The 27056-nt window shown below is 36.5% G+C and overlaps 2 protein-coding genes across 8 annotated transcripts; one reads left to right on the top strand and one right to left on the bottom strand.

The window, feature by feature from the left end:
- Positions 1 to 354: 354 nt before the first annotated feature.
- On the bottom strand, positions 355 to 13021 carry LOC127429549 (kelch-like protein diablo). 2 transcript variants are annotated; one of them, XM_051678662.1, is made up of 5 exons: positions 12557 to 13021; positions 11919 to 12072; positions 10608 to 10686; positions 9072 to 9299; positions 355 to 7459 (listed from the first exon to the last, which is right to left on the bottom strand). In XM_051678662.1, exons 1-5 carry the CDS (start codon positions 12557 to 12559, stop codon positions 5938 to 5940), a joined length of 1986 nt encoding a protein of 661 aa, XP_051534622.1. In that variant the 5' UTR covers positions 12560 to 13021; the 3' UTR covers positions 355 to 5937. The 2 variants fall into 2 exon arrangements, with proteins under 2 accessions (XP_051534622.1, XP_051534623.1); XM_051678663.1 differs by having other exon boundaries at positions 452 to 7459; positions 12839 to 13021.
- An 848-nt stretch (positions 13022 to 13869) lies between these two features.
- sars2 (seryl-tRNA synthetase 2, mitochondrial) lies at positions 13870 to 26114 on the top strand. Of its 6 annotated transcripts, none has more exons than XR_007895309.1 (16): positions 13870 to 14160; positions 14273 to 14368; positions 16125 to 16154; positions 16325 to 16465; positions 17482 to 17536; positions 17804 to 17867; positions 17950 to 18055; positions 18166 to 18213; positions 19620 to 19728; positions 20120 to 20165; positions 20290 to 20377; positions 20561 to 20673; positions 24484 to 24608; positions 24800 to 24892; positions 25137 to 25202; positions 25477 to 25555. XR_007895309.1 is itself a non-coding variant. In XM_051678677.1 (16 exons), exons 1-16 carry the CDS (start codon positions 13885 to 13887, stop codon positions 25600 to 25602), a joined length of 1551 nt encoding a protein of 516 aa, XP_051534637.1. In that variant the 5' UTR covers positions 13870 to 13884; the 3' UTR covers positions 25603 to 26114. The 6 variants fall into 6 exon arrangements, 1 of the variants encoding a protein (XP_051534637.1); XM_051678677.1 differs by having other exon boundaries at positions 24484 to 24577; positions 25477 to 26114; XR_007895312.1 differs by lacking the exons at positions 25137 to 25202; positions 25477 to 25555 and adding an exon at positions 24157 to 24288 and having other exon boundaries at positions 24421 to 24608; positions 24800 to 24814.
- Positions 26115 to 27056: the final 942 nt, after the last annotated feature.

Genomic DNA, 27056 nt, shown 5'->3' with positions numbered 1-27056 from the left:
AGCAGATATTATACTATTTTTTTAATAGTATTACAAAATAAGACAATGACCATTCAAATCTTTATATCATGTTGATAAAATTGACTCTTTCCCAGTTTAAGGAAGGAACAAATATGACCAAGCAAGATATATGAAGGGTATTGGGTGACCCTACACTGTAAAAAAAAAAAAATAAATCTGTTAAATTTATGGTAAAATATCGGCAGTTGTGTTTGCCAGAAATTTACGGTAAAAATACCGTGACATTGTTTCATGCTTTACGGGATGTAATTTTGATATATTTTACTGTTTACTACCGCTTATATTATTTAATAATACGTATACTAACCTTCTTGAACTATGAAATCTGCTTTTCACATGATGACAAAGTTCATCAAGAGTGACCCTTTCAGGAGCAATAATTAATACACATGTAGAGACAGTATTACTCAAGCAAACACAAAACACCATCAGGATAGTGACACTAAAATAATGCAATTAACATTAACTAAACTACATAAATAACACAAAACATCCAAATGCACATAAATGATATTAAATATAAGAAATATAACTAGCACCATAAAATAAATTGAAATGAGATGGGTCAAGCAGGGACTTCTGGAAACACCCGTTTGTTGTTTTTCACCGTAACAATAGTTTAGCATAAAAAGTACACATATTCTCTTCTTAAACATAATATACTTTTTTTTTTTTACTGTTAATTATACTGTAAAATCTTACTTTGAATTCCTAAAAAAACATTTTTACTGTTAAATTACATGTATTGTCTTGTTAAATATATTGCCTTTTTTTTTTTTTTTTTTTACTATATATGTTAAGGTAACTCCCCGTTAGCCAATTCATGTTTTTTTTTTTTTTCTGTAGCATTTTTACATTCTTTTACCATTAAAATTATGGTAATTTTTACAGTGTATACAGTATTTAAAGAGATAGTTCACCCAAAATGGAAATTCTGTCATTTACTTAAAGTGATTTGGAAAATCATGAGTGACTTACTTTCTTCCGTGGAACAAAAGGTGATATTTGGCAGAATGATAGCCTTGTTGCCATTCATTGTCATTACATATTTTTTTCCATACAATAAAATTGCCTGACATCTCTTTTCATGTTCCACAGAAGAAAGGAAGGTTTGCAACAATGTGAAAATGAGTTAATGATGCAGAATTTCCATTTTGGAGTGAACTATCCCTTTAAATGACAAACAAACCTAAAAAAAAAAACAGAATGAAAAATTCAAGACTCACAGGCCACCACAACATGGTCCGACCTGCAAGGAAGTAACCCACTGTGCCACGATTTGTCCTAAACGTTGACTAAGACAAAGTGAAAAGATGTAAAGCTTCTATTGAAATTGAAATCAGTTTTACCATTGTCAGCATCCAAATTTTGTTTTACATTCATTAAACCATTCATAAACAGCTATACATCACTTCAATAGAGACACAAAAACATTTTCACTAACCCAAATTCCTACTGCAATAACCACCACAAAATAGCAAACGATCACACTGATGTCAGCTGGATTGTTGGTTACATGTCTCTCTGTAGAGTTTTCCATTTTTCAAGACAGGCTGACACAATGCTGATTGTGACAGGACTTGTTTGCAACACCAGGGCTGAAGAACTTTTGGAGGATATTTTTCTCCTTACAGGACTTGAGGGTAAAATCCTTGATCTTTGCCGATATGAAAAAAGGCTGATGAAGGACAATTACTAACAACAATAATTAACTTATTACTTATAACTTATTGCCATTCAAGGAAGACTTTAACAATTTGATCATTAAATGTCATAATTTATCATTTACTCTCATATAGTTCCACAACTGTATAACTTACTTTTTGACCTGTTTGACTGATTTTACAAAACGAGATGTTAGGCAGAATGTACCATTTACATTCATTTTATGGAAAAAAAAGATGCAATAAAAGTTAAGATGCTAACAGGTGCTAACATTTTGCCAAACATCCCCACAGAAGACAGAAAATCATATGGGTTTGTAATGATATGAGGGTGCTGTTATGCTGTACTTGATAAAAGAATGGTCATTTTTGGGTGACCCATCCCTTTAAATGAGCTTGATAGGTTTGTGTTTGCCACCAATGTTGAAAATTGAAAAGCATGTTTAGTATTTATGGGTACAAAATATATAATTCATAAAGAGTCCTTGCTTTTACTTATCCCTGTAGCACAAAAAAGTTCAAAGTAGTTCAGTTCTAACCTTGTATAAAAAGTCACAATTGAAATGGAAAAACTAAAAAGAGGAGGAATAAACTCTACTATGGATGATCAGGTCATGAATGCATGGGTGAATTAAAGAGGCCAGTTGAGTCCCTAAGTTCTGGGTAATAATTTTGCATGGGTATGTAACAGTATCACTACTTTTAATGTAAAAGTATCTTACAAAAACAAACAAACATCAAACTTCTGCTTGCAATTTATTGTAATGCAAACCAGAGCACAGATCATTTTCCATTCAAATAGCTTTCAATATTTGACAATTTTAGGTCTTTTAAAACAAACAGACCTGTTTGACCTCGGATGAAAATTCGAGAGTCCTTTTGTCTCTGAGAAAATCATTTTGCTGTATGATAGAAATACAATAATTTAGAGAAAAAAAAAAAAACAAAACAATGAAAGCATACAAAAAGCAGTCATTTGGTTTCTTTTATAATCATTTGTTAAAAACTTTCAGATGAGATGACCAGCAAAAGTAAGATGTCATTAAACCACTACAGATATATTTACTGACCAGTATCACTGAGGGCAGGCTGAACAAGGCGTGTTATAGGGATGACTGCAGATAAATCATCAATAACTATGTTAGGAAACATAACCTGACCCTACAACAGGTAAATGCAAGCCACACAATACTGCTGTGGTCACTACTACCTTAAGGCAAGGCTATTGCTCCTGGATGGCCACCGTCCGATGGCCAACAAAAGTCTGCAGTGGACCTCCTGGAGTTGAGCTGAAGGAATATTCTGACCGTCACACTTGGAGTACCTTTGAGATATGCTGGATCACACAATCTAATGACCTTCTGTCTCCAAGTGGCCAGCAACTTTGTTGGGCCCTTCTGCATGAATTAATAACATCCCACAACTAAAGATTCAGAGCCAAAAATTAAAATAGATGCTCCGAAAGCATCCAACGGTGGACACTACAAAATGCAGTCATACAAAACAAGGATTGCAGCATAAGTTATTTGTAGCTATTATGTTGTTTGTATTCATTTATTTTTTCATTGTTAGTTCAGAAATTAAGGCTGAAATTTCAGTCCAAGAGCAAGTGTTGTAAGTCCTGTTTTGAACAGTATATATTTATATCTATAAAAAACAATGTGTGAGTGAGATATTCCAGCATCAAATTAGGGTGGTATTGTAATTGTGTTTCATAATTAGTTCATCTTGTTAACAAGAGTTCCGAAAATTTCGGGTTACAGAAGAGTTTGCAACATAGTATATCTGATCAGAAATCATCCAAATGACCCACATGATAACTGCTGTTAAGCAACATTATAAGAACATGGTAAGATGTTACCAAGGTAGCCATGGTTTCCACAAAAAAACAAAAACAAAAACAAAAAAACCACTTTACAGTGCTATTACAATAATACTGTGGTAACTTCCATTTTTAATTAAAATGGCAGAGAGATTCTGAAATCTGAATCTGAATTTATTATGATTATAAAGAAGTAACACTGTAGTAACTATAGTATTTTGGTGGGAACTATGGTTTCCATGGTAAATTTTTGTAAGTAGCATTCTATATCTACAGTTGAAGTCGGAAATGTACATACAGTTAGGTTGAAGTCATTAAAACTCATTTTTTAACCACTCCACAGATTTAATGATAGCAAACTATAGATTTGGCAAGTAGTTTAGGACATCTACTTTGTGCATGACATCAGTAATCTTTCCAACAATTGTTTACAGACAGACTGTTTCACTTTTAATTGACTATATCACAATTCCAGTGGGTCAGAAGTTTACATACACTAAGTTAACTGTGCCTTTAAGCAGCTTGGAAAATTCCAGAAAATGATGTCAAGCCTTTAGACAATTAGCTTCTGATAGGAGGTGTACTGAACTGGAGGTGTACCTGTGGATGTATTTTAAGGCCTACCTTCAAACTCAGTGCCTCTTTGCTTGAAATCATGGGAAAATCAAAAGAAATCAGCCAAGACCACATAAAAAAAATTGTGGCCCACTACAAGTCTGGTTCATCCTTGGGAGCAATTTCCAAATGCCTGAAGGTGCCACGTTCATCTGTACAAACAATAGTACGCAAGTATAAACACCATGGGACCACGCAGCCATCATACCGCTCAGGAAGGAGATGCATTCTGTCTCCTAGAGATGAACGTAGTTTGGTGCAAAAAGTGCAAATCAATCCCAGAACAATGGCAAAGGACCTTGTGAAGATGCTGGAGGAAACAGGTAGACAAGTATCTATATCCACAGTAAAACAAGTTTAATATCGACATAACCTGAAAGGCTGCTCAGCAAGGAAGAAGCCAATGCTCCAAAACCACCATAAAAAAGCCAGACAACAGTTTGCAAGTGCTCATGGGGACAAAGATCTTACTTTTTGGAGAAATGTCCTCTGGTCTAATGAAACAATATTTTTACTGTTTGGCCATAATGACCATCGTTATGTTTGGAGGTAAAAGGGTGAGGCTTGCAAGCCGAAGAACACCATCCCAACCGTGAACGATGGGGGTGGCAGCATCATGTTGTGGGGGTGCTTTGCTGCATGAGGGACTGGTGCACTTCACAAAATAGATGGCATCATTAGGAAGGAATATTATGTGGATATATTGAAGCAAAATATCAAGACATCAGCCAGGAAGTTAAAGCTTGGTCGCAAACGGGTGTTCTAAATGGACAATGACTCCAAACATACCTCCAAAGTTGTGGCACAATGGCTTAAGGGCAACAAAGTCAAGGTATTGGAGTGGCCATCACAAAGCCCTGACCTCAATCCGATAGAACATTTGTGGGCAGAACTGAAAAAGCGTGTGTGAGCAAGGAGGCCTACAAACCTGACACAGTTACACCAGTTCTGTCTGGAGGAATGGGCCAAAATTCCAGCAACTTACTGTGAGAAGCTTGTGGAAGGCTACCCAAACAGTTTGACCCAAGTTAAACAATTTAAAGGCAATGCTACAAAATACTAACAAAGTGTATGTAAACTTCTGACCCACTGGGAATGTGATGAAATAAATAAAAGCTGAAATAAATAATTCTCTCTACTATTATTCTGACATTTCACATTCTTAAAATAAAGTAGTGATCCTAACTGACCTAAGACAGGGAATGTTTTCCACAAATAAATGTCAGGAATTGTGAAAAACTGAGTTTAAATGTATTTGGCTAAGGTGTATGTAAACTTTCGAATTCAACTGTATATTCAGCATCACAGTGATAACATAAAGAGATAACAAAGCACAAAAAAAAAAAAAAAAAAATGAATTGCCTTTTTCTAGTAATCTTCCTTTATCTATTTCATATACAATTTAAGCTAGTTTACTGAGAGAGAGAGAGAGAGAGAGAGAGAGAGAGAGAGAGAGAAAAGGATTTTTGTTGTGGTTCAAGAACAAATTCTTAATGATGAGACATTTTCAAGCAGAAATTTGGGCATCTGTGTAGAATTTTTATCAATGCTCTTGAACCTCAGAAAGTCTTTGAATCACAGCAATGCACTGAAAATCTTGCAACTTATCTCTCTTGGCATCTTTACGAGATAAACATTCTGAGATCTTACAAATATCCTATGTTTTTGTTAATATTTAGAAATGAAAACATATGTTCAGCTTGCAATAATGAAATAAAGGATTCCAGAGCATCAAGACATCAACCAAGATTGAAGATGTAAAATTAGGTGCAAAAACATGTCTAGGTGAGAGAAATGCCAATTTGTCTCTAAAAATTACACTTCCTGACCTGTCCTATCGATACGCATGATTCTGCACGACCGGATCGGTCTTTTTTCCTTCCCCTGTTTCTGTTGAGCAGCCCGAAGACGCGTCAAAATGTGCTTTTTGGGGAACTTTAGAGTGGTGCATCCAAACTGGCTAACTCCTCCTGTATCTCCAGGTAATTTCTCCCTTCTTTGGACCCAGCTACGCCAGCCAGGTTTCCAGCAGTATACACTATCATAAAATCTTGATCCGTTCTCACCACCCAATACATAAATCCTGCGCTTCCATCTAGCCACACCTCCGGCAGCAATGCGCCTTGGCAAGCCTGGAAAAACCACAGGACTGGGGGCACGGTCGCTACCACCCCCTCGGTCTGCTGGGACAGGCACCTCCCGCTCCATCGCCGATCCTCGTCCTTCTCGAAAGAACAACACACGTCCTGTAGCATCTAGTGGTTCAGCCTGGGTGTAGTTGCCATCTAGGAACTTAGCTGCATCACGCAAGTAACCCCCGATAGCACAAACACCACCACGTACTGCTACTCCTCCAGCCAGGCAGGTGGCGCCAGAGTCTAGAGCAACACGGCTCCAGGTCCGTGTAACAGTGTGGTATATAAGCACGCCTGCATGCACCACAGCCCTACTCTGCTCCAAAGTGGTACCCCCAAGCAAGTAGAGGCGACCACGGAGGGCAGCGCAAGCAAAAGAGCGCAACGGCAATGGCAAACGAGGTCCTGATGCCCAGGTGAGTGTGTTAAGGTCAAATCTTTCACATGTGTCTAGAAACGCTGATCGGTTACAGCCACCCAGAGCATATAAGAAACCTCCGCAGCCAAGCAGCCCCAACATTGCACGTGGTTCAGCCAGCAATGGCCGTGCAATCCAGCGGTTTAGCACGACATCGTACTCATGCAGTGATGATGACACTTGGCCTGACCGCAGAATTCCACCCGCCACAAACAAGCGACCTCCAACAGCAGTGCAGCCGGGGCAAAGCAATGAGCCCAAGGCTGACAACTTCTCCCACATTCCTGTACGTGGGTCAAAGCAATCTACTGTGAAGTCTTTTTTCTGTAAAGACTCATCTTCCCTTGGTTTAAGATCCACACAAACTATTTTCTTCTCGAACATGCCTTCTCGCGGCCTCAGTGGTCCTCCCATGCCTTCAGTACTGGCCCGAGGCCCAAGTTCTTGGTTCAGACGGTGGCTTTCTTTAGGGCCCAAAAGACCAGGGCGTAAATGGCGTAACAATTTGGGCATGTGAATGTAGCGATCAGCAGGCTGGTATTCTGCCCAGCGTCTTGCTGCATCGTAAACTTCCGTCTCTGATTCCACACCTAATCGGTCAGACTCTAACAAGCTGCCAAGAGTGCCTGGGTCCAACAGGAGGAAATCCCTCTGCCGGGCCACTCGAGGGAAATGCTGGCCAACAAGTCGCAAAGAAGCCCGAAGAAGTAGCTGATCATGATGTGAACGAGCCAGAGAGTACATACCCAGGCAATTCTCCACAGAGAGGTGTTCAAAAAGGAATCTAACAAACAGGGGAAGAAAGATATGATTATTAGTAAAATAAGCTTTAACAAATATGTTGTTGGTACATAGGGCTGGGCGATATGATGGTATAAACTTGCTATACTGTTTATAACGTGGCAGGTTTATGTGGCAGTGGGCTAGGGACATGGCTTCCATATAAGCAGGGTAAGCAGTGCTTACCTAACAGAAGAGTGAAAAGAAAAATGACACTATGAATTATTTAAATACAATTGTTATTATAAACTACTGTTTTCATTCAAATTCATCATCTTTCATCTCAGTTGAGCAGCACAGACAGTTATTCATTTATTCGCTTTGGCGCCACCCTCAGGTATAAGCACTTTATGTTATGCTTTCTGACTTGGATTCAAAGCATTGTTTACCGCCCTTTCATTCAACATTATATGTTCATTCAAACTGAATCACGCCCGCTACTACAAATGACCAAGGTAAGCATGTTTACCAAAACAAGTTAGCCAATCAGAAGCAACATCCTTCAGTCACAATATCTGATAGGCTAGATTTTTGTTTTGCGTCAACCCTTCAAGTTCACGTAACTAATGTGTTTTTAAGCACTAAAATGGCTATAGTGTAAGCATCGAAGACCTACGCGGATTTGGCAAAGTTAAATCCAATTAAAAATTTTGAAAGAGAGGCTATTGAAACTTAAACAAGTGGGTGACTTTTCAACAAAGTGACAGAGATATTCATTCGCAAGGAGAGACGCATGGATTTTGTATTCCAATAAAGGTAAGTTAATATGTTTGTTAAAAATCGGTGTTATTGATACTAGTCATAGATACTAGGTCACCGTTTCTGGTTAGTCTTAGGCTATGAAGTGGTGATCTGGCAATCATATCCTTCTTGTGTTATGCTCTGTCTGTTTTATAGTTATAACGTTAGGGCACAGTGTCTGTTTAAAAAAATATATTAAGGGATGACTGCTGTGTTTACATTACATTTGCCTTGTGCATTCAGGTTAAGATTGTTGTCTTTGGTGGTCAGATTAGTTAATTGCTGCTGTCCATTCCAGTGTTTCTGAACTGTGGGAAGAGTGATGTATTGAAACTAGTAACTTGCAGTCTTTTTAATTGTATGTCAAAACACACTATTCTGGCACTATGGTTCATTGTATGATTTAATGGACATAAACATGCTCGGCTCAATATATGACAATCTTTTATTTGTGTGATATGAGCATTATTACTGTCTTGAATTTAAAACAATTTGGTCATAAAATTTGCCACTGTGACATAATTGTTTCCATCGACTGGTGGGTTCTAAGACAACAATTTATGTCTATATCATTTCCGCCACATTACACTCACCCACATAATGTGTTTTGGGCACAGCGTTTTATAATGTGTATTAAAAATCTTTGATGCTTGCCCAGTCTCAAAGCCCATGGCACATGCCTTCAGTGGTCATGACTGCTTCACGTTATTTACATGTGAAAGGAACAAGGAAATATTGAGTAATGTACAGAGCGGGATGTGTCCCAAACAAGTCAATACAAGGAAGAACTCATTGAGGGGTATTGTTACATTTTGGCCATACCACCCACCCCTTTTGTACATTGCAAAGATCACAATAAAGCTGCATTTAAATACCTGGAGCAAAGGTCCTGCAAGGGCATCACTTGTAGACGATTGGCTGCCACAAATAAATCTTCTGCGGTGTCAAGACTAAGATCTGCTTCCCCAGTATAAACAAAGTGAATAACTGTCTCCATAACAGAGGGTGTCACTTCCTCCAATCGGATCTCAGCGAGACGAGACTCTACAAGAGGGCTGGTAAACATGGCGCGAAAATATGGACTGACTGCTGCTAAAAGAACCCTGAAAAAGAAAAACAGTGCACACATGACAGAACAAAACAAAGTACAGTTTGACATTTACATAATTATTAGGACTGTCACTAACGATTATTTTTGTAATCGAGTAATATAACAATTGTTCTGACGATTAATCAAGTAATCTGAAAAATAATGTAATAACACAGATTGCATAATGTTGTCAAGGTAAAGTCATGTTTGGCTAAAATGTGTTCATTAGCCTAAGTTTTGATGTACTCTATGATCGAATGACAACAAAACTATAAACAATATCTAAAGCCAACAGACACCCAAAGCAGATTTATATAATTATTATTATTTTTTTATATATAATTCATGCTGACAGACATTGGCTACTCCAGGTGTGCCCAACTTTCTTTTATTGCAAGTCAAGATCTACTTTTTTCATTAAATATTTCAACACGTTCTAGCCATTTCAGTTTAGAACTCAAATATGGGAAAACAGGCCATGGAAATTAAATATTTTAACTTTTCGGAAACAATGTCTGACCACCAGTCTTGTTTATTGAGGATGAGTTGCATTCATGGTTCAACTATTTTATGGAGATATAAAAGCCATTTTATTTATTTATTTTTAACTATAACTTACATGCAACATGGAGTACAGTTTTTACTGTAATCGTGCCATTGAGAGAGGTTTCACTCTCTTGCATTGAGCTGCAGCAGTTGTGGGCATTGTCGTGCTTGTGCTACATACAGCCCAGATCGCAAAAGCTTGTCACTTGCCATGTACCATGTAAAATGCCCTTTTTGAGTAAACACTGTTAATAATTTCACATACAAAGCCGAAGACTAGTTGTTACTCCCTCAGGTTAGCCTGTTTCATATTGCTTCTGCGGGGCATGAGAGTCCTGCACAGCAACAAAGGGCTCAACTACTCTCCCACATCTGGACGCAGCACCGCAAATCGCATGAAGTCTACTAGTGTCCGGTGGCTCTGTGAAAACTGGATGTCTGCTTTCAAGCGCAGTTGCATTGCTGAAGTGATGTTATGGTTTTTCAGGTCTACACACAACTAAATTGTTTTTCAAAATCTAAAGTGAAGTGCTCTTGCCCACCTCTTGTCATTATGTGTTCGGACCCACGTCCGTGGACTGTGTCACTTCCGCCTTATTTTTCGATTTGTCTATTCAGTAATTTTGTAATACAGGAATTTAATTTAATTGAAGTAATTGTGAAAGCGCTAATCATTATAAACATACTTAAAATGATTTCACCAATGGAAATAAAAGCTAATTTATGCATAACATGTCAATCAGACAACTTTCAATGCTAAAAACATAAAACCTACCTGTGACACATGAACTTCTTTCCCTCCACCAATAGTGTGACATCACACAGCTGCTGAGCATCAAGTAGCTGCTTTAACCCTGAATGAGATGACACAGAGGAAAGCAATAAAAGGAGTGAGATTCATGGTTGCATAAAAATCCTTAATGGTACACAAGTCAGATTCATATGGCCTCCACTATGCTCTTATAAATGACACATTTGGTGCATTTCTTTTGCAGCTTTGGTGATTCATGTTAGAGTTTGGGAATTATTAACCCATAATGACAAAACAGGATGTGAGAATTTAAAGGTGCACTCAATAACTTCTTTTGTTTGAGTTATCTTGTATTTACAGTGACATCTAGTGGTGTGGATCCAGCATCATTCAAAATCAATAGTTTTCAGTTTCAAATGTCTTTGTAGACTGAATTCACTATTCACAATCAGCAATGATTAATAATCCACGAGTGAAAGTGTCAAATAACAGAGTGGTCAATGAGATAAAGAGTAGTATTAGGCTGATCATGTGATCCTAACATGGCAGCCCCCATGAGCAGAATAATACAGCTTTTATAAGGTTACTGGTATGACTGGAGTCCCCACCTCATGTGAGTGCTCATGATTGTATACATATATTTAAAAATAACTTTTAATTTCTTTAGGAGTAAAAACATTTTTAATGAGGAAAAAATGACTGAGTGCACTTTTAAGCTGGAATTGAAGTTGAAGAATGCAAGTTGAGGTTATGTACAAAATCTATAGTAAATTCTATATGTTCTATTCTTAATCTAATATTGCCACATACTGAGTTCAAATGGAATTATTTTGGGTGGTTACCAAAATACGATTAGGTTTCCTGAGGTATTTAGCTCATTACTAGGTATTCCTGTAAGTTATTACTGGCACAAATAGTCACCTCCTCCAAGTCTCTAAAAATTCTCATAGCTTAGAAAAGTAGTAGCACAGATCTCCTCATTAAGCAATTCAATTTAAGGTATTGTTCATGTCCGTAGCACAAATGATATGGGACTACACACTTAAGTTTTATACTTAGTATTAATACTATTACAAAGAAGTAATAGTTATGCTTGCCTTTGCAAGCACCATTAATGAGGGTTTTGCTTTTTATGTGTGCTTGCTTTCTCAGTAAATGTTAAAGCAAGCACAAGAAAACTGTATTGAAGTGTAAGACATACTGTATTCGAACAAAAATACAGGAGAAATGGAAGACAGATTGTCAAGTGCTGCTCTTTAAAATCAAAAATAGTAAAAAGGAAACAAGAAATAATATCCTAGAATCTGTGTGTCAACTATTCCACCTTTTTCTCACCCTGAGTCACATACTCCCCCAAAGGAGTCGAGTGGTCATCTGGAAAATCTTCTTCCTCCGAGTCGCTATCCGAGAGAGGCTCTCCACCCCCTCTGTCTGCATCCTGCCACGGCTGTGGTCGCCAGGTAACTGTACCACCTCTGACTGTATTCATCTGTAAAAATAGATTGTGTGTTTAGAGAGTTGATATTTAGCAGATGCTCTTCAAAGCATCTTACAGTACAATAATTGCAGGGACAGTTTTAGAACAACAAAGTTAGGCACTACATTTAAAAGCACTTTCATGACAGAGCAGGACAGTGATTTCAACAGGTCTCCAGCCTCTGGGATTGAACTTGCAACCTGTTATTAGCTTCCCTAAAATGTTCAGCTCCTATCACTGCTTTACTAATGATCTCAAAGATATTAAAGATATACTGCCTTAAAATATTTGCTGACAGCGAGCGAATAGTGTTTAATCAATTTAGTAAACATCAGTAATACTAACATGACAATATACACTAGCTATGCAATATGAGTTTTTTTTTATCAACACTTCGATGTTTACGCAACAATAATACGAACTCAGCCGGAGCATAAAACACCCTTGCTTAATGCACACCGTGTGATTTTTATTTTATTTTATTTTATTTTTTTACCATGACGGGAGAAGATTTAAATCTGAGATTGAGTTGACCCCAGCAGTACAGGTCTAAGTGGTGGATATTTTCTTAATTGTTGTTGTGTCTTGAGTTCTACTTTGTGCATCAAGGCTGTAAGGGTGCCACCACAGTACAGATTGCCAGACACCCTTCGGCCCACTCGCAACGCCTTGACCTTCCTGGGTAGTTTCAGCGCAAACTGGCCGGCTCATCACGGTTTGTTGTCCATCTTTAGCAGATCAGCACACATAAACACAAATGCACGCCTGCTATATCCACCTTGTTGACCACGACTCCATGTACATTATTAACGGGTTGTGATCCGGAATGGCGTTGAAACTGTAGAACCAGTGGGAAAAAATTAATTATTGTTTGTAAGTATTATAAACTATTGCTCATAGCTGTCAGCATTGCTCAACTGGAGGCGAGGCAAGTAAGCGGAGGGGTTCTGACTTGCCGGAACAACACATATTACTTCCGCTTTGCTCATTGCGCACGAATTACCGGATGTGACGCTTTATTTGCGTGCTTCGGAAACTACTATAACTCTTTTAATAATTGTTTTTATTTCGCCTTTTTATTTATTTTTAACATATTTGTTCTGTGTATTGTTATTTTGCATAGTTTGATCATTGATCAAATAAAATAAATATAAAAAAGGATTTACTTGCGTTTCCGTGTTATATTAGGCATAAAATGTGAGGTTTATAAGCAAAACCCTAGATTAAAAAAAAATTAAAAAAATAAAATAAAATACAAAATAAATTAAAAAAACCCCAACAACAACAACAACGTAAGTTTCGCCAAAATATTACAACAATGATTGCTACTTCTGTAAAACCACAATAATTTATATGGAATCTCCTGCAAACACTGTAATAAGCTGTCAGAGATGTTGCATATTTTGTTTTATTTTAGTTTATTTGTATGACAGTTGTGGCTAATAGCCAACCAAATTCCTTATGAAAATGTACAACGATTGTATTTTAATGATAATAAGAACAACCGAATTAACTACGGATTTTTAGTCACATTTTTTTTTTTTTTAAATTATTGGTGGTTACCTTCGTGAGGAAAAAAAAAACAAGAAACTTAAATGAACTTTATTAAAAAAAGAAGAAAAAAAAGAACTAGGCCTACATGAAACAACATCTATCAAACTCGTATATAATAATCATAATAATTATAATAATAATAATAAAATATTAAAGTAATACATGTATTAAAATATGTTTATTTTCAAGTCTGAAAATATATATTTTTATTTTCAAATTGACTTTGTAGGATAAATCCTCTCGGCTTCCGTACAGTTAAACTGTCTCAGCATGGCGTCCTCTGTGAGGGCAGCAACACGCTTTTCTTCCCTTTTTCTGCTCACGTCTATTAGACAAAATGTTAGCAGTGAATTTAGGTGGTCCTGTCGATCCTGCCGATCCTGCTCTACTCGACCGATCAGGAGCAGTCTCTACGAACATATACGGGAAGGATACAGCCACAAACCTGAGCTGGACATGCAGCGTGTGTGCGAGGACACGGATGCAGTGGTTGCGGAGGTGGAGAATCGGAAAGGAGATCTGCGGGCCGCTGATGTCGGGATTATAGTAAGATTCAACTTGTCGTGACATTCCATGTGACAGTAAAGCTTGCGGCAATATGAATTGCATTGAGAACTGAGATTGTAAATCGTTGCCAACTGATGCAATGTCTGTCCAGGTCTCCGTCTGGAAGAAACTTCAGAAGCTGCAGAGAGAAATATCAGAACTGGAAGAAAGAAAGGATGTAATCAGTGCCAAAGTCCGCGCTCTTGTGGTAAGTGTATTGAGCACTATAAAATAAGGATAATTGACAAATAACAAATAAGGTTGTCCGAGGTGATAAAAAGGAGAAATCTGAGGAAAAACAAATCTAGTTTCAAACACTAGTGTCAAGTTCACAGAAATGTCCAGAATAAATATAAAAATGTAAAAAAAATATATATATATAAAATTAATTGTAAAATGTAATGATGTAACCATAGTAAACCAAGTAAAGGGCGTTATAATACTTTCTTGCACCTTGCATGAGACTTAAGGTTTATAAAAATAAAGTTTTCAGACATATAAAGGTAAAAAAGAAAATATTTACAAATATACAAGTTGTCTCAGGATTACTGCATATGACCTAAATAAAATATGCCTTTTCATAAAAATTTAAAAATTGCTATATATATATATATATATATATATATATATATATATATATATATATATATATATATATATAATATAAACACTGCACAGTCTTGAGGGTCTAAAGGGATCAAAATGGCAAACTACATTTTGATGGCACCAAATGACTTTGGTTTGGTGGACAAAAGTTTTTCAAATATTAAATAAAAATGTTTTGAAACAAAATTTGTTTCACTGCTTAAAGTAATAATAATAAAGATAATAAAAAGAAATGCATACTAAGAAAAGGTTGTTATTCAGTACTCACGCAAAAAAAAAAAAAGAAAATCCCGTATAATTTTAGCTTTTTTGTACTGTCTCCGAATGATTACACCACGTGATATTTTTTACTTTAAGCCCCAGAAAAAAATATCAAAAGGACTTTGAACTTAGTAATTGAAAACATGTTAATCATAGAAGAGGAATATTAATGTAATTGTTTTGTGTGAATTGTATTTTAATAGATCCAGAAAAAAATTAGCATCCCATAATTTATTTTTTTCTGATTTTCTCCCCAATTTGGAATGCCCAATTCCCAATGCACTCTTAAGTCCTCGTGGTGGCGTAGTGACTCGCCTCAATCCGGCTGGCGGAGGACGAATCTCAGTTGCCTCCACGTCTGAGACCGTCAATCCGCGCATCTTATCACGTGGCTTGTTGAGCGCTTTACTGCGGAGACATAGCGTGTCTGGAGGCTTCACACTATTCTCCGCGGCATCCACGCACAACTTGCCACGCGCCCCACCAAGAGCGAACCACATTATAGCAACCGCGAGGAGGTTACCCCACGTGACTCTACCCTCCCTAGCAACCGGGCCAATTTGGTTGCTTAGGAGACCTGGCTGGAGTCACTCAGCACACCCTGGGATTCGAACTCGCGAACTCCTGGGGTGGTAGTAGCACCCCATCATTGGCCCGTAACACATATTTACATATTGAGGAATAATACTGGAGTCAAGACTACATGTGGATAGTTGACATAGTGACACTGACAACACTGTCCTGCAATGCGACATGCTACACTTAATCTAAAACCATTTAAAACATTTTCTGCTTCTTGCTTAATTATTATACATGTTGTTACGGCCTAATCTTATTTAAAAGCTTAAAGGTGAGTAACAAATATGAAAAACTTGGTGACCACTTACAGCACCTGAAAAATATTCTTCAATTATACATGCAGTATACGTATAAATTGTAAACCTTGATGTTAGGCTTGATGTTAGAAGGAAAAGTTAAAGATGCGCATGTTATTTGACAACTACTCGTGTGCCAAACAAAATTGCGCTAGAATTTGTCAGTTGTTTTCTGCATGAAACTCTGGTGTAGTATATTTTTTCACACTTTTTTTCTTACAGGATGAACATGACAAATCGACTTTATCTAGTGTAAGTTTTAGCTTTCTTCGATTTGAGTAATCTGCTCATTTTTTTGAAGAAATTAGTTATTTAAAATTAAATTACAATGAATGAAACAATCTAAAGAATAACTGTACAGTTGAATCATTATTGTGAATATTTATATGATCTCCTTTCTTTCCCTGCTTGGTGCTTGACAGCTTGTTGAGTACAAGACTGCTAGAGAGGAAGGTAGAGCACTCAGAGAGAAGCTGAGTCAGTTGTATCTGCAAGAGAGTGAGCTGGAGAAAGAACATTATTGTCGTGCTTTAAGGCTGCCCAACAGAACGCATCCAAGTGTGGTAAGTGAACACTCACATTTTAAAATATACTGAAATTTCAAAAATCATGGGAAAAGGGTTCACCCAAAAATGAAAATTCTCTCATAATTTACTCACCCTCATGCCATCCCAGATGTGTATGACTTTTTTCTTTTGCAGAACACGAAGATTTTTAGTAGAATTTCTCTGCTTTGCAGGTCCATACAATGCGAGTGAATGGTGACCAAAACTTTGAAGCTCCAAAAAGGACATAAAAGTAATCCATATGCCTCCAGTGGTTAAATCCATATCTTCACATTCTTCATCTTTTGTTTTTGGCGATTCACGTTTTTCATATTGCCACTTACTGGGCAGGGAGGATTATTTATAGTAAAAAAGGACTTTAATATTGATCTGTTTCTCACCCACACCTATCATATCACTTCAGAAGACATGGATTTAACCACTATGGTCGTATGGATTACTTTTATGCTGCCATTATGTGCTTTTTGGAGCTTTAAAATTTTGGTCACCATTCACTTGCATTGTATGGACATACAGAGCTGAAATATTCTTCTAAATATCTTAGTTTGTACTCGGCAGAAAAAAGTAAATCATACACATTTGGGATGGCATAAGGGTGAGAAAATGATGAGAGAATTTTCATTTTTCATCAACTATCCGTTTAATATTCACAATGATACTATGTATTATTTCTAGTAAATAATTGAACAATATCACCTCTCATAAGAAATGGCAATCCATTACTTCTAACTGGACATTAAATCCAAAAAAAAAACCCTGCATCAGATGTGTTCTGAAAACATGCAGGATCAGGAGATAGATGTGGCTGCTTTTTAAATAACAATTCATTATCAGAGTTCTTGGCAGTTTATTATAATGCTTTTATATGCATTAATGTACACCAAGTGTACGCTGCAATGCATTGGCTTATTAAAATCTTAATAGACTCTCAATGTTTTAATCTTTGTAAAATCAGGAAAACCAAAATGTGCTTATTACACAGGGATGTCATATTTCTTTCTCTTTTCTCAAAGCCCATAGGAGATGAGAGCCAGGCAAAGGTGGTTGAATTGGTTGGACAGAAACGAGGTAAATTAAATTTAATAAAACCAAAAGATGTTTTAGAGTCTCCTTTAATCTGGTTGGTTAAAAATAAATTTTGAAGCTTTGTTAGAATCAGCAATCACTACTTGCTCTGTACCTTAGGAGTCCTCATTTAATAAAGTTTGCAGCAACTTTGTCCAATAAGTGGTGTAATTTATTTATTTTAAAACTAGATGAAAATGTATTGCAAATTTGCCATTGAAGTGATGTGTTGCCTGAGATTTGTAATATGGTGTTATGTGTCCACTATAGAATTTGATTTCAAACCTAAAGGCCACCTGGAAATTGGAGAGGGTCTTGACATCATAAGACAAAGGTAAGATGTTTTCTTTCTCTCTTTTGTTTAAATTCTTTATTTCATCATATTTGTGTTTTCATTTTTGTCTTTTCCCTCTTAGACGGCTTGCCCATGTGTCAGGGCACAGATCATATTATTTGAGAGGGGCAGGGGCCAGACTTCAGTTAGCCTTGCAAAATTTTGTTATGGATCTTCTTCAGAGAAGGGTTCGTATGTTTTTCTATTCATCCATCTGCTTAAAACAAATCACTTTTACTGTTTCTTCCTGAAAGTTTGGTGCACTGATGCTTCATTCTGAATTCGTATAATTCTACAGGGCTTTATTCCCATGGTTGTCCCTGATATATTAAAAGGAGTGGTTTTTGTGAGTACCTTTAAAACTGCTATAAATTTTGATAATGTCATGTAACTTGCACTTTAAGTTCCAGTATGTATATACATATTTATGTAATGCTATTTCCATTGCACTTTTTACCGAGATCTGCACTCAGTGAACATTCCTTGGACATCTTTACTTGCTCTCTATCACTATTGCTCATTTTTTAGAAGCTCATTTGTTACCTGTTTTTAATTTGGAATGGCTTTCTTCTTTAGAGTGTTAAACTTTTATAACTGTGCAAAAGTGGGCATAATTCAACCAAATTAATAATGGTACTAATTATATCAACATCAGTGCTCTGTCAAAAAGTGGTTAGTTGTGTAATCTAAAATCATTTATTCTGGATGTTGCTGATACAGTAGTTTATTAAGATTCTTAAAGGAATAGTTTACATAAAAATGAAAATGCTCTTATCATTTACTCACCCTCATGCCATCCCAGATGTGTATGACTTTTTCTTCTGCTGAACTCAAATTAAGATTTTTAGAAAATTATCTCAGCTCTGTAAGTCTATTCAATGCAAATTTGAATCTCCAAAAGCTCATAAAGGCAGTGTAACGGGAGCCAGCTGATAGATAGCTGTGCAGTGTGTATAAACCTCACTCTCCTGACCTCAAGAGGTGCATTAGCGACTGACGCTAGGGGCTGTAGACTTTAGCGCACCCACCTCCCATGCCGGAGATGCCGGTTCGAGTCCCGTACGGAGCAGGTAGAACAGGAGCGTCACAGCAGCATAAAAGAGTGAGAAACAGATCAATACTTAAGTCCTTTTTTATTATAAATGTCAACTTTCATCATCCCTCCTATGCTCTCTTATCTCCTAAGAGTTCTCTTTTTGTTTTCGGTGATACACATTCTTCGTGCATATCGCCACCTACTGGGCAGAGAGGAGAATTTATTGTAAAAAGGACTTAAATGTTGATCCGTTTCTCTCCCACACCCATCATATCTCTTCTGAAGACATGGATTTAACCATCATATAGATTACTTTTATGCTGACTTTATTGGCTTTTTGGAACTTCAAAGGCATAATGTTAGAGACTGACAGCCACAGTCACCATTCACTTCAAATGTATGAAAAACAAAATGCAAGGAAAGTGAATAGTGATTGTAAATAGTGACAGAATGTTACATCCCGTAACATTCTGCCTGACATCCTCTTTGTGTTTCAGTACAGATAAAAAGTCATATGTATTTGGAAATTACATAAGAGTAAACCATGACATCATTTTCATTTTTTGGTGAACTGTCCCTTTAATAGAAAGATGTCTTATAAAAATCTTACAAAACTATCTTATTTAATGACTGTATAACAACCGAATATCAAACGTTGTGTAGTACCCTGTGAAGACTCTCTATGATATGGTGGTATTTTTGCATCTTTTGTTCAGGAGGGTTGTGGGATGCAGCCTCATGCTCATAAATCACAGGTGTATTCTCTGGACCCTACCCGCTTTCCTGACCTTAATCTTGCTGGTACAGGAGAAGTGGGAGTGGCAGGTGAGAAACGACATGGACTTCTGATCCCATGTTAATTAAAAAAGGTATATAATACTGCCATAAGCGCTGTATTTATAAAAAGAAAAAGATTATTTAATTGATTTTACAAGAAGTAGTACTTGTAAATTATAAGGTGTGCTATAAATTATATAGCACATTTTTTTACACTTGTTTTGAGCAGTATAATCCAATTGTAATTAAGTTAATGCTGTTTAATTTCAAATTTAGTACAAAAAAATTATACTTCTAGTCTAACATATATAAAAGGTAAATCATTTAAATTTAGGGCTTTTCAAAAACAACAATCAAACAAACAAACAAAATTCATGAAAAACAACCAATATATTGATGATGAGTAAAGAACTTTTTCTTCTTGAATTTTCCCCTCCAGGTTATTTCATGGATCATGCTGTACATTTGAAGGATGTACCTGTCAGGTATGAAAAGTCCCTAAATTAATGTTTGTTGGTTTGGTTGGTTGGTTGATTAATTGTTTGAATGATTGATACATTCATAAAATGTTATTCAATGTAAGAAACTTTTTTTTATTTAACATTTTAGGACAGTGTGTAGTAGCACATGCTATCGAGCAGAAACGGATACTGGCAGAGAGCCCTGGGGGCTTTACAGAGTTCACCATTTTAACAAGGTAATCAGAAAACAGGTGGCAACATCGGTGTAAATACTTATACATACAGTACATGAAAATAATGCATGAAGAATAAGAAAAACAAAAGTTTTTTTTATGCTCTGAATCACTGTAATAAATATAATTGTGCTTTGAACATATATGTCTTGTACCCTTTTATTTACTTTGTTTACATTCATGCAGGTCGAAATGTTTGGTGTAACTTCAAATGAGACGGGAGAGGAGAGTTCCATGTTGTTGGATGAATTTGTCACATTACAGAAGGAGATTTTCTCTTCCCTGAAGCTTCATTACAGGTATGTCTAGCCATTTTATTTTATTTTTTTAAGCACCATGTGACACATTTATAATATTGAAAAAAAAGTTGCCTAACATTAAAACCTCAATATAAGGACGTCTTTCAACAGAATATGTTTTGTTTTGGTCATCAACATTATATGTTATATTTGTCATGTTAACTTTTTTTTTTTTTTTTTTTTTTTTTTAATAGAAACTTTTTTAATAGTAGACTCTCTTACAATTTTGTAATGAAATTAAGTAGATTAGCATCCGTTTTTATTTAACTGGTTTTTGAACTAACAGTGGTTCATAAGGCCTACTCGCACCAAGACCTTGAATTGAAACACTGCATTCCCATGGACCTATTTACACCTGGGGTGAAAATTTGTTCTGGTGAATAAAAAAAAAAAGGAAAAAAAAAAATTTTTTTTTTTTTTTTTTCAAAAGACATTTCAGATTACAATAGACAGAGTAAGCAGACAAGCTGTCCCGGAAGATTTATTTCTGCGTATTTTTCCCCCCCAAATTTTTTTTGAATGCTTTCCTTACTCTTTAGTTAATGTGTCATTTATTCTGGTCAGATCATCTGTCCTTGATTAATTTTTGCATATGTTTATCTTTATTACTGGTTTTTCTGCACTGCTACTTTGTTTTCTGTAGCGTGCTTCGTTTCTGCCTTTGTCCAGCATTGCTACTTTTGTTTTCCATAGCATGCTTTGTTTCTGGCTTTGGCATGCATTGCTACTTTGTGTCTTATAGGATGACTTGGTTCTGCCATTGGCATGTATTGCTACTTTGTTGTAGAATGCTTTGCTTCTGTTGCATTTTGCTTATTGACATGGCAGTTTTAAATGGTGGTTTTTATTGACTACTGTTTTACTGTTTTTTTGGAAATCGCTTTTGTCTGAGAAGACCCTGTGTTACAGCCACACTTCATTATCTTTCGTACATTATCCCAGGTGGTTAAGCGTCTTAACATTAAGCATAACATCCAGTTATGCTCGAGTGCTTATCATCCTGAAAGCCAGGGAGCACTGGATCGCTTACTGCCTTGAACTTGAACGACAATTGGGGAATTCCCTGGTTAATTTTTGCTTCTCGGGAAGTGGTACAAGAGTTGCTTGGATTAGATTCCACACACTGTGAAGTCCATTGACAATGTTAAAAGAGCAATGGCTGTGTGAACCAAAACATGGTACAATCCTAGATTATATCACAAAATTGCCCCACTCAAAATTGAACTATAATCCCCTAGTCTTCAGTGGCGTTAGGAAGGTGTTACATGCCCAGTTGTGTTCTCAATTGTCATTGTGTTCTCCTATATTGGAATGGTTGTGCTGCCCTCTAGTGGCTAGCAGGCGTTTTCCTTTTTCAAGGAAAACTCAACATAAGTCTGATTTGGCAGTTTTAGGAATGTGCATTTTCAGACATTTTCATAATCGATCGCCGTGGAAATTAACAATCAATTAATCGTTAACATTAATATTGCAAAATGCACGTGGAGGACTCCAAATAGTATGTGCATGTTGCCTATTGTTTAAATATAATTGAAATGAATACACTTAAGAAATGCAAGTATTGGCATTTTCCTCAGCAATATTCTTAGTTCAGTGTATTTAAATACATTTAGGCTATGTTTAGTTCGAATTTGGGAATTGTTTAAATACTGTTATGAAGTACTGTTAGTAGTAACTTCTATCTTAAGATACATAATTTGTGTTTGAGTTCATTAAAACATCACATTGTGGATCATGGGATATTTAGGATCTTTGGGCTTAATTTTTTTTATTAGAAATTAAGTCAAATTATTACACGCTGCATAAACGCAGTACATGAGCTACTGCTTCTCTGGTTCTCTGATCTGTGCGTTGGCTCTTCTGTGAACTGGATAATGACATGCAGAGTGCAGGCGCCCTCTAGCTATGGATGACTGCATAGAGCCTTATCAACGTCTGCTGTCATGATTACTGAACGCATTTGTCCTGAAATTAATCGACGATCAATAAGCTTAATCGATTAAATTATTAATGAAAATTAATACATTTTCGATTAATCATTAACATCCCTACATCACACAGTTCGAGTAGTCATGAGTTATAACATTTGAAATGTCTCAATTCGTAAAATACACAAGCACATTCATTTCATACACAAACTATAGTGTCTTTTGCCACATCGCTCTGTGAGGATTATTTCAAGATCTATTTACCGTGATACATTGTGTTTGGGCTTTTTTTTTATTGCGATGCTGTGCTGTAAGTAATAGGGCTGGGGAAAAAAATTGATTGTTACAAATTGCTATTCTTGGGGGGCCTGGGTAGCTCAGCAAGTAAAGATGCTGACTACCACACCTGGAGTCGCAAGTTCGAATCCAGGGCGTGCTGAGTGACTCCAGTCAGGCTTACTAAGCAACCAATTGGCCCGGTTGCTAGGGTGGGTAGAGTCACGTTGGGTTAACCTCCTCGTGGTCGCTATAATGTGGTTCTCGCTCTCGGTGGGGCACATGGTGAGTTGTGCGTGGATGCCGCAGAGAATAGCATGAGCCTCCACACGCACTAGGTCTCCTCGGTAAAGCGCTCAACAAGCCACGTGATGAGATGTGCGGATTGACGGTCTCAGACGCAGAGGCAACTGAGATTCGTCCTCTGCCACCTGGATTGAGGTGAGTCACTACGCCACCACGAGGACTTAGAGCGCATTGGGAATTGGGCATGCCAAATTCGGGGAGAAAAGGGGAGGAAAAACAACAAAAAACAACAAAAAAACAAATTGCGATTTTTGAGCTGAACAATTTTAAAATCATCTCCCTGATGAAAAAAAAAATATTTTATTTAAAGGAGACCTATTATGCCCCTTTTTACAAGATGTAATATAAGTCTCAGGTGTCCCCAGAATGTGTCTGTTAAGTTTCAGCTCAAAATACCCCACGGATCATTTATTATACCATGTTGTAAATGCCTCTTTTTGGACTATAACCCCCTAGTCTATTTGTTTCATGAAGTAAGCGAAAATAGTCTTCAAATAACATGCATACATATTTTTGACACATTTCTTTTATTGCTTCGTGAAACATAAACTCAATATGGGAAATGGCATGTTGCATGGAGCTTGGCTCTCACTGTCAGACATGCTGTGTGTGCACGAACACTGTAGCTTAAGACTGCCCAAGTCCCTGCCTGAAAGAGAAGCCCCAGGCAGTCAGAGATTCTTAGCCGCAAGCAAATAAACCATAAATTATCTGTGAAAATATCGGCAGAATTTCCATTATTGGCTCAATAATAATATTTTGATTTTCCCGGTTTTCGACCAGTAATAAAATGGCCGCGGATATATTGGCATCCCTAATGATTTTCATTTAATACATTTTTCGTCCATACATTCATTTTTATCCCAAATACTTAAAATTCTTTGGAATTACACTTTTATAATCAATTCCTTTTCCAGGACTGGATTCCATTTGTGGATTTATTTTGATTCTGTCTGCATCATGAAAATCATAGGGCTCTACATTTAGCGACAGTGCTGAACTGGCATGATGGGGAAAGGGATAGTTCCATCAACTGGCCTGAAACCGTCTTACATTAGCCCTGGGCCAGCAGTCCATCCTTATTGTTTAGCCCTGAAATCTACAGGTATATTGACAGATAGGTTGTATCTTGCATTGAAGATTGTGAATGACTGGAGTGTTGTTGTTTTTTCATTCTTGATGTGAATAGACCTTGGACAGCAATTTGTGTAGCTTTTTTGTTTCTTGTTGTGAACAGGTCTGTAGTCTTGAGAAACATGAATGTTGCAATACTGTACTCAAACAACCATTTCCACCATAGAGTCTTGGATATGCCCACTCAAGAACTGGGGCCTCCTGCCTTTCGAAAGTATGATATTGAAGCATGGATGCCAGGCCGTGGCAGCTTTGGAGAGGTTGGAACTATTTTAAAACAAAAAGTCAAGGGTCAGCATAAATAATTGTATTCATTGTTAATTATTATTATTGTATATTGTATTTATTGTTATAAATTCTATTTATCTATATACTTTATACTTGTATATTATATGAATTTACTATTTTAATTTGTTTTAAATGATGACAAGGGAAATAAGGGTCTACATTTAAGTCCATGTGTTTAATATGCTCTATATCAGATTTCCAGTGCCTCAAACTGCACAGACTACCAGAGCCGGCGCCTTAACATTCTCTATGAAGGAAATGATGGAAACCTGATGTATGCACATACAGTAAGTGGCTAATACGCTAGTTTCTCAATAAACAGTATGGTGATCCACATGTTAACAAGTTGTAAACATGCTTGCAAAAGATACCGGCAATATTTCTGCTCTTTGACATTTTTTTCAAATAGAGTATAAGATTATTTTTAAATTATAAAAAAGTCTACTTAAGATAATGAAGAACAGAAGCATTGTTGTGTAGAAATCTGTAGAAATGCCCGTAGAAGTCTATAACACATTTTTCTTATTTAAGGTAAATGCAACAGCTTGTGCTATTCCCCGTACCATTATTGCCATTTTGGAGACACACCAAAATAAGGTAGAATTTAATCTGAACTACTCACTGCTTGCATTATGAAAATCTATAATCAACACACTCAACGTCAAATTACAATGTAATTAAAACTTTGTTTTAGTCACAGCTTGCATCAAACACTTCTGAAACCTTTTAAAATAAAACAAATCTATTTAAAACTAAATTTCTTTACTCTGGCAGTAGTGTTAATTAGTAAGAGCAGACCTTTGTTTTGCAATTCTTGCATATTTTTTCCACAGGCATATTAATTTAATCATTGTTCTTTTTATTTCACTAGGAGGGGACAGTTTGGATTCCTGAAGTCCTGCAGACCTACCTCGGGTTGGAAGTGATAGAAAAACCTAAATACACTCCTCTTAAATATATTGGACCAAACCAACCCAAGCGCCATACCTCAAAATAAACTTTTAAATAGTATATCAGACTTCAGTGAAGTACTATTTTAGCTGTATTCTCAACACTGAGTGCAATGTAAATGTGTGTTTGTTATAAAGTGTCTCAGTCCAAATGATCGAGATTAATTTAATTCTAATTTGGCATGTACGAAATTTTCAGTAAAATGTCATCAGTGACACCTCTGAATTCCCTGTGACTTCATGGACTAAACCTCTGCCTTTTTGGGGTTCCTGTCTGTGTGTAATTTATAACAAGGTGTTGTCATTGCTTCTGCCACAAAAAACAACTGAATTTAAAAAAACAGAAAACTGGAATTTAAATTGAAGTTCTACGTAATATTTATCATAATAAAAAATGTAATGATGATGATGTTTTTCCTGTAGCAGTGTAAGGTCAGGAAGTTTGATTCCCAGGGAATACACAAACTGATTAAATAAATGTATAAAACCATCTGCCAAATGCATAAATGTAAATTATGTTGAGTAAAAAAATTAAATGTAATCAAAAAGGTAAGTATTTAAGATGACTTTATTTGCTCTCTTTACTAAATGTGTGCAAAGCTGAAATGCTTCTAGAGATGCCTGTCCGTATATGCATGATTTTAAGCATTTAGTACCAGGCCAGCTGTAAAAGACTACTTAAAATGTTTGTCAGACACCATAGAATGGACTCCTGAGAGTGAAAGTGGGCTACTAAGTAACAAATATAAATCATCTTGCCAATTCTTAGGTTTGATAGATTATTGCAGGGTGTTTCATTTCTTTGTTTTTGAGAAGGGTGGGGTCAGCAGTACTAATACAGACACAAGTGATTCTCTGCTTGAGAGCTGCATCAACTGCCACTGATATGTTTTTTTCCTGTGCCAATATTTTGTCCATGTGCATGTAAAAAGACCTCGGTTTACTTGCATAACTGTAAGTACTGTAACGATTACTGCAACAATCAGGAACTTGCTGTTGAAGATGATAGAGCATTGCACAAAGACTTAAAGGATTGCCTCCCTGCGAATCCACACTAACATCAGATCTGTTAACCTTACCAGTGCAGTAGGAACTCTAAAAATTTAAATTCTCTCATCATTTTCTCACCCTTATGCCATCCCAGATGTTTGTGCCTTTCTTCAGCAGAACACAAGTGAAGATTTTTAGAAGTATTTCTCAGCTCTTTTGGTCCATACAATGCAAGTGAATGGGTGCCAAAATTTTGAAGCTCCAAAAACTACACAAGTCAGCATAAAAGTAATCCATTTGACTCCAGGGGTTAAATCAATGTCTCTAGTAGCGATTTGGTAGGTGTGGGTGAGAAACAGATAAATATTTAAGTCCATTTTTACTATAAATTATCCTCTGTGTTCAGTCAGTTTCCATTTTAACTTTCACATTCTTCCTCTTGTGTTTTTGTTGAGTCACATTCTTCATGCATATGCCCCCTACTTGGCAGGGAGAAGAATTTCTAGCAAAA

This window comes from Myxocyprinus asiaticus, chromosome 39, assembly GCF_019703515.2.
Source record: "Myxocyprinus asiaticus isolate MX2 ecotype Aquarium Trade chromosome 39, UBuf_Myxa_2, whole genome shotgun sequence".
Taxonomy (NCBI): Eukaryota; Metazoa; Chordata; class Actinopteri; order Cypriniformes; family Catostomidae; genus Myxocyprinus; species Myxocyprinus asiaticus.
Note: the sequence above shows the minus strand (reverse complement) of the source record. Positions and strands in the feature narration are given on the sequence as shown.

Excerpts from the sequence above, each read along its gene's own strand:
- LOC127429549 (XM_051678662.1), bottom strand. Across the intron at positions 10,687-11,918 it reads GGGGGAGTATGTGACTCAGG|GGTTAAAGCAGCTACTTGAT; the intron begins GTGAGAAAAAGG and ends CATCTCATTCAG. Across the intron at positions 9,300-10,607 it reads AAGAAGTTCATGTGTCACAG|GGTTCTTTTAGCAGCAGTCA; the intron begins GTAGGTTTTATG and ends TTTCTTTTTCAG.
- sars2 (XM_051678677.1), top strand. The coding sequence starts at position 13,885 with ATGGCGTCCTCTGTGAGGGCAGCAACACGCTTTTCTTCCCTTTTTCTG. Across the intron at positions 16,155-16,324 it reads ACAAATCGACTTTATCTAGT|CTTGTTGAGTACAAGACTGC; the intron begins GTAAGTTTTAGC and ends GGTGCTTGACAG. Across the intron at positions 17,537-17,803 it reads ATTGGTTGGACAGAAACGAG|AATTTGATTTCAAACCTAAA; the intron begins GTAAATTAAATT and ends TGTCCACTATAG.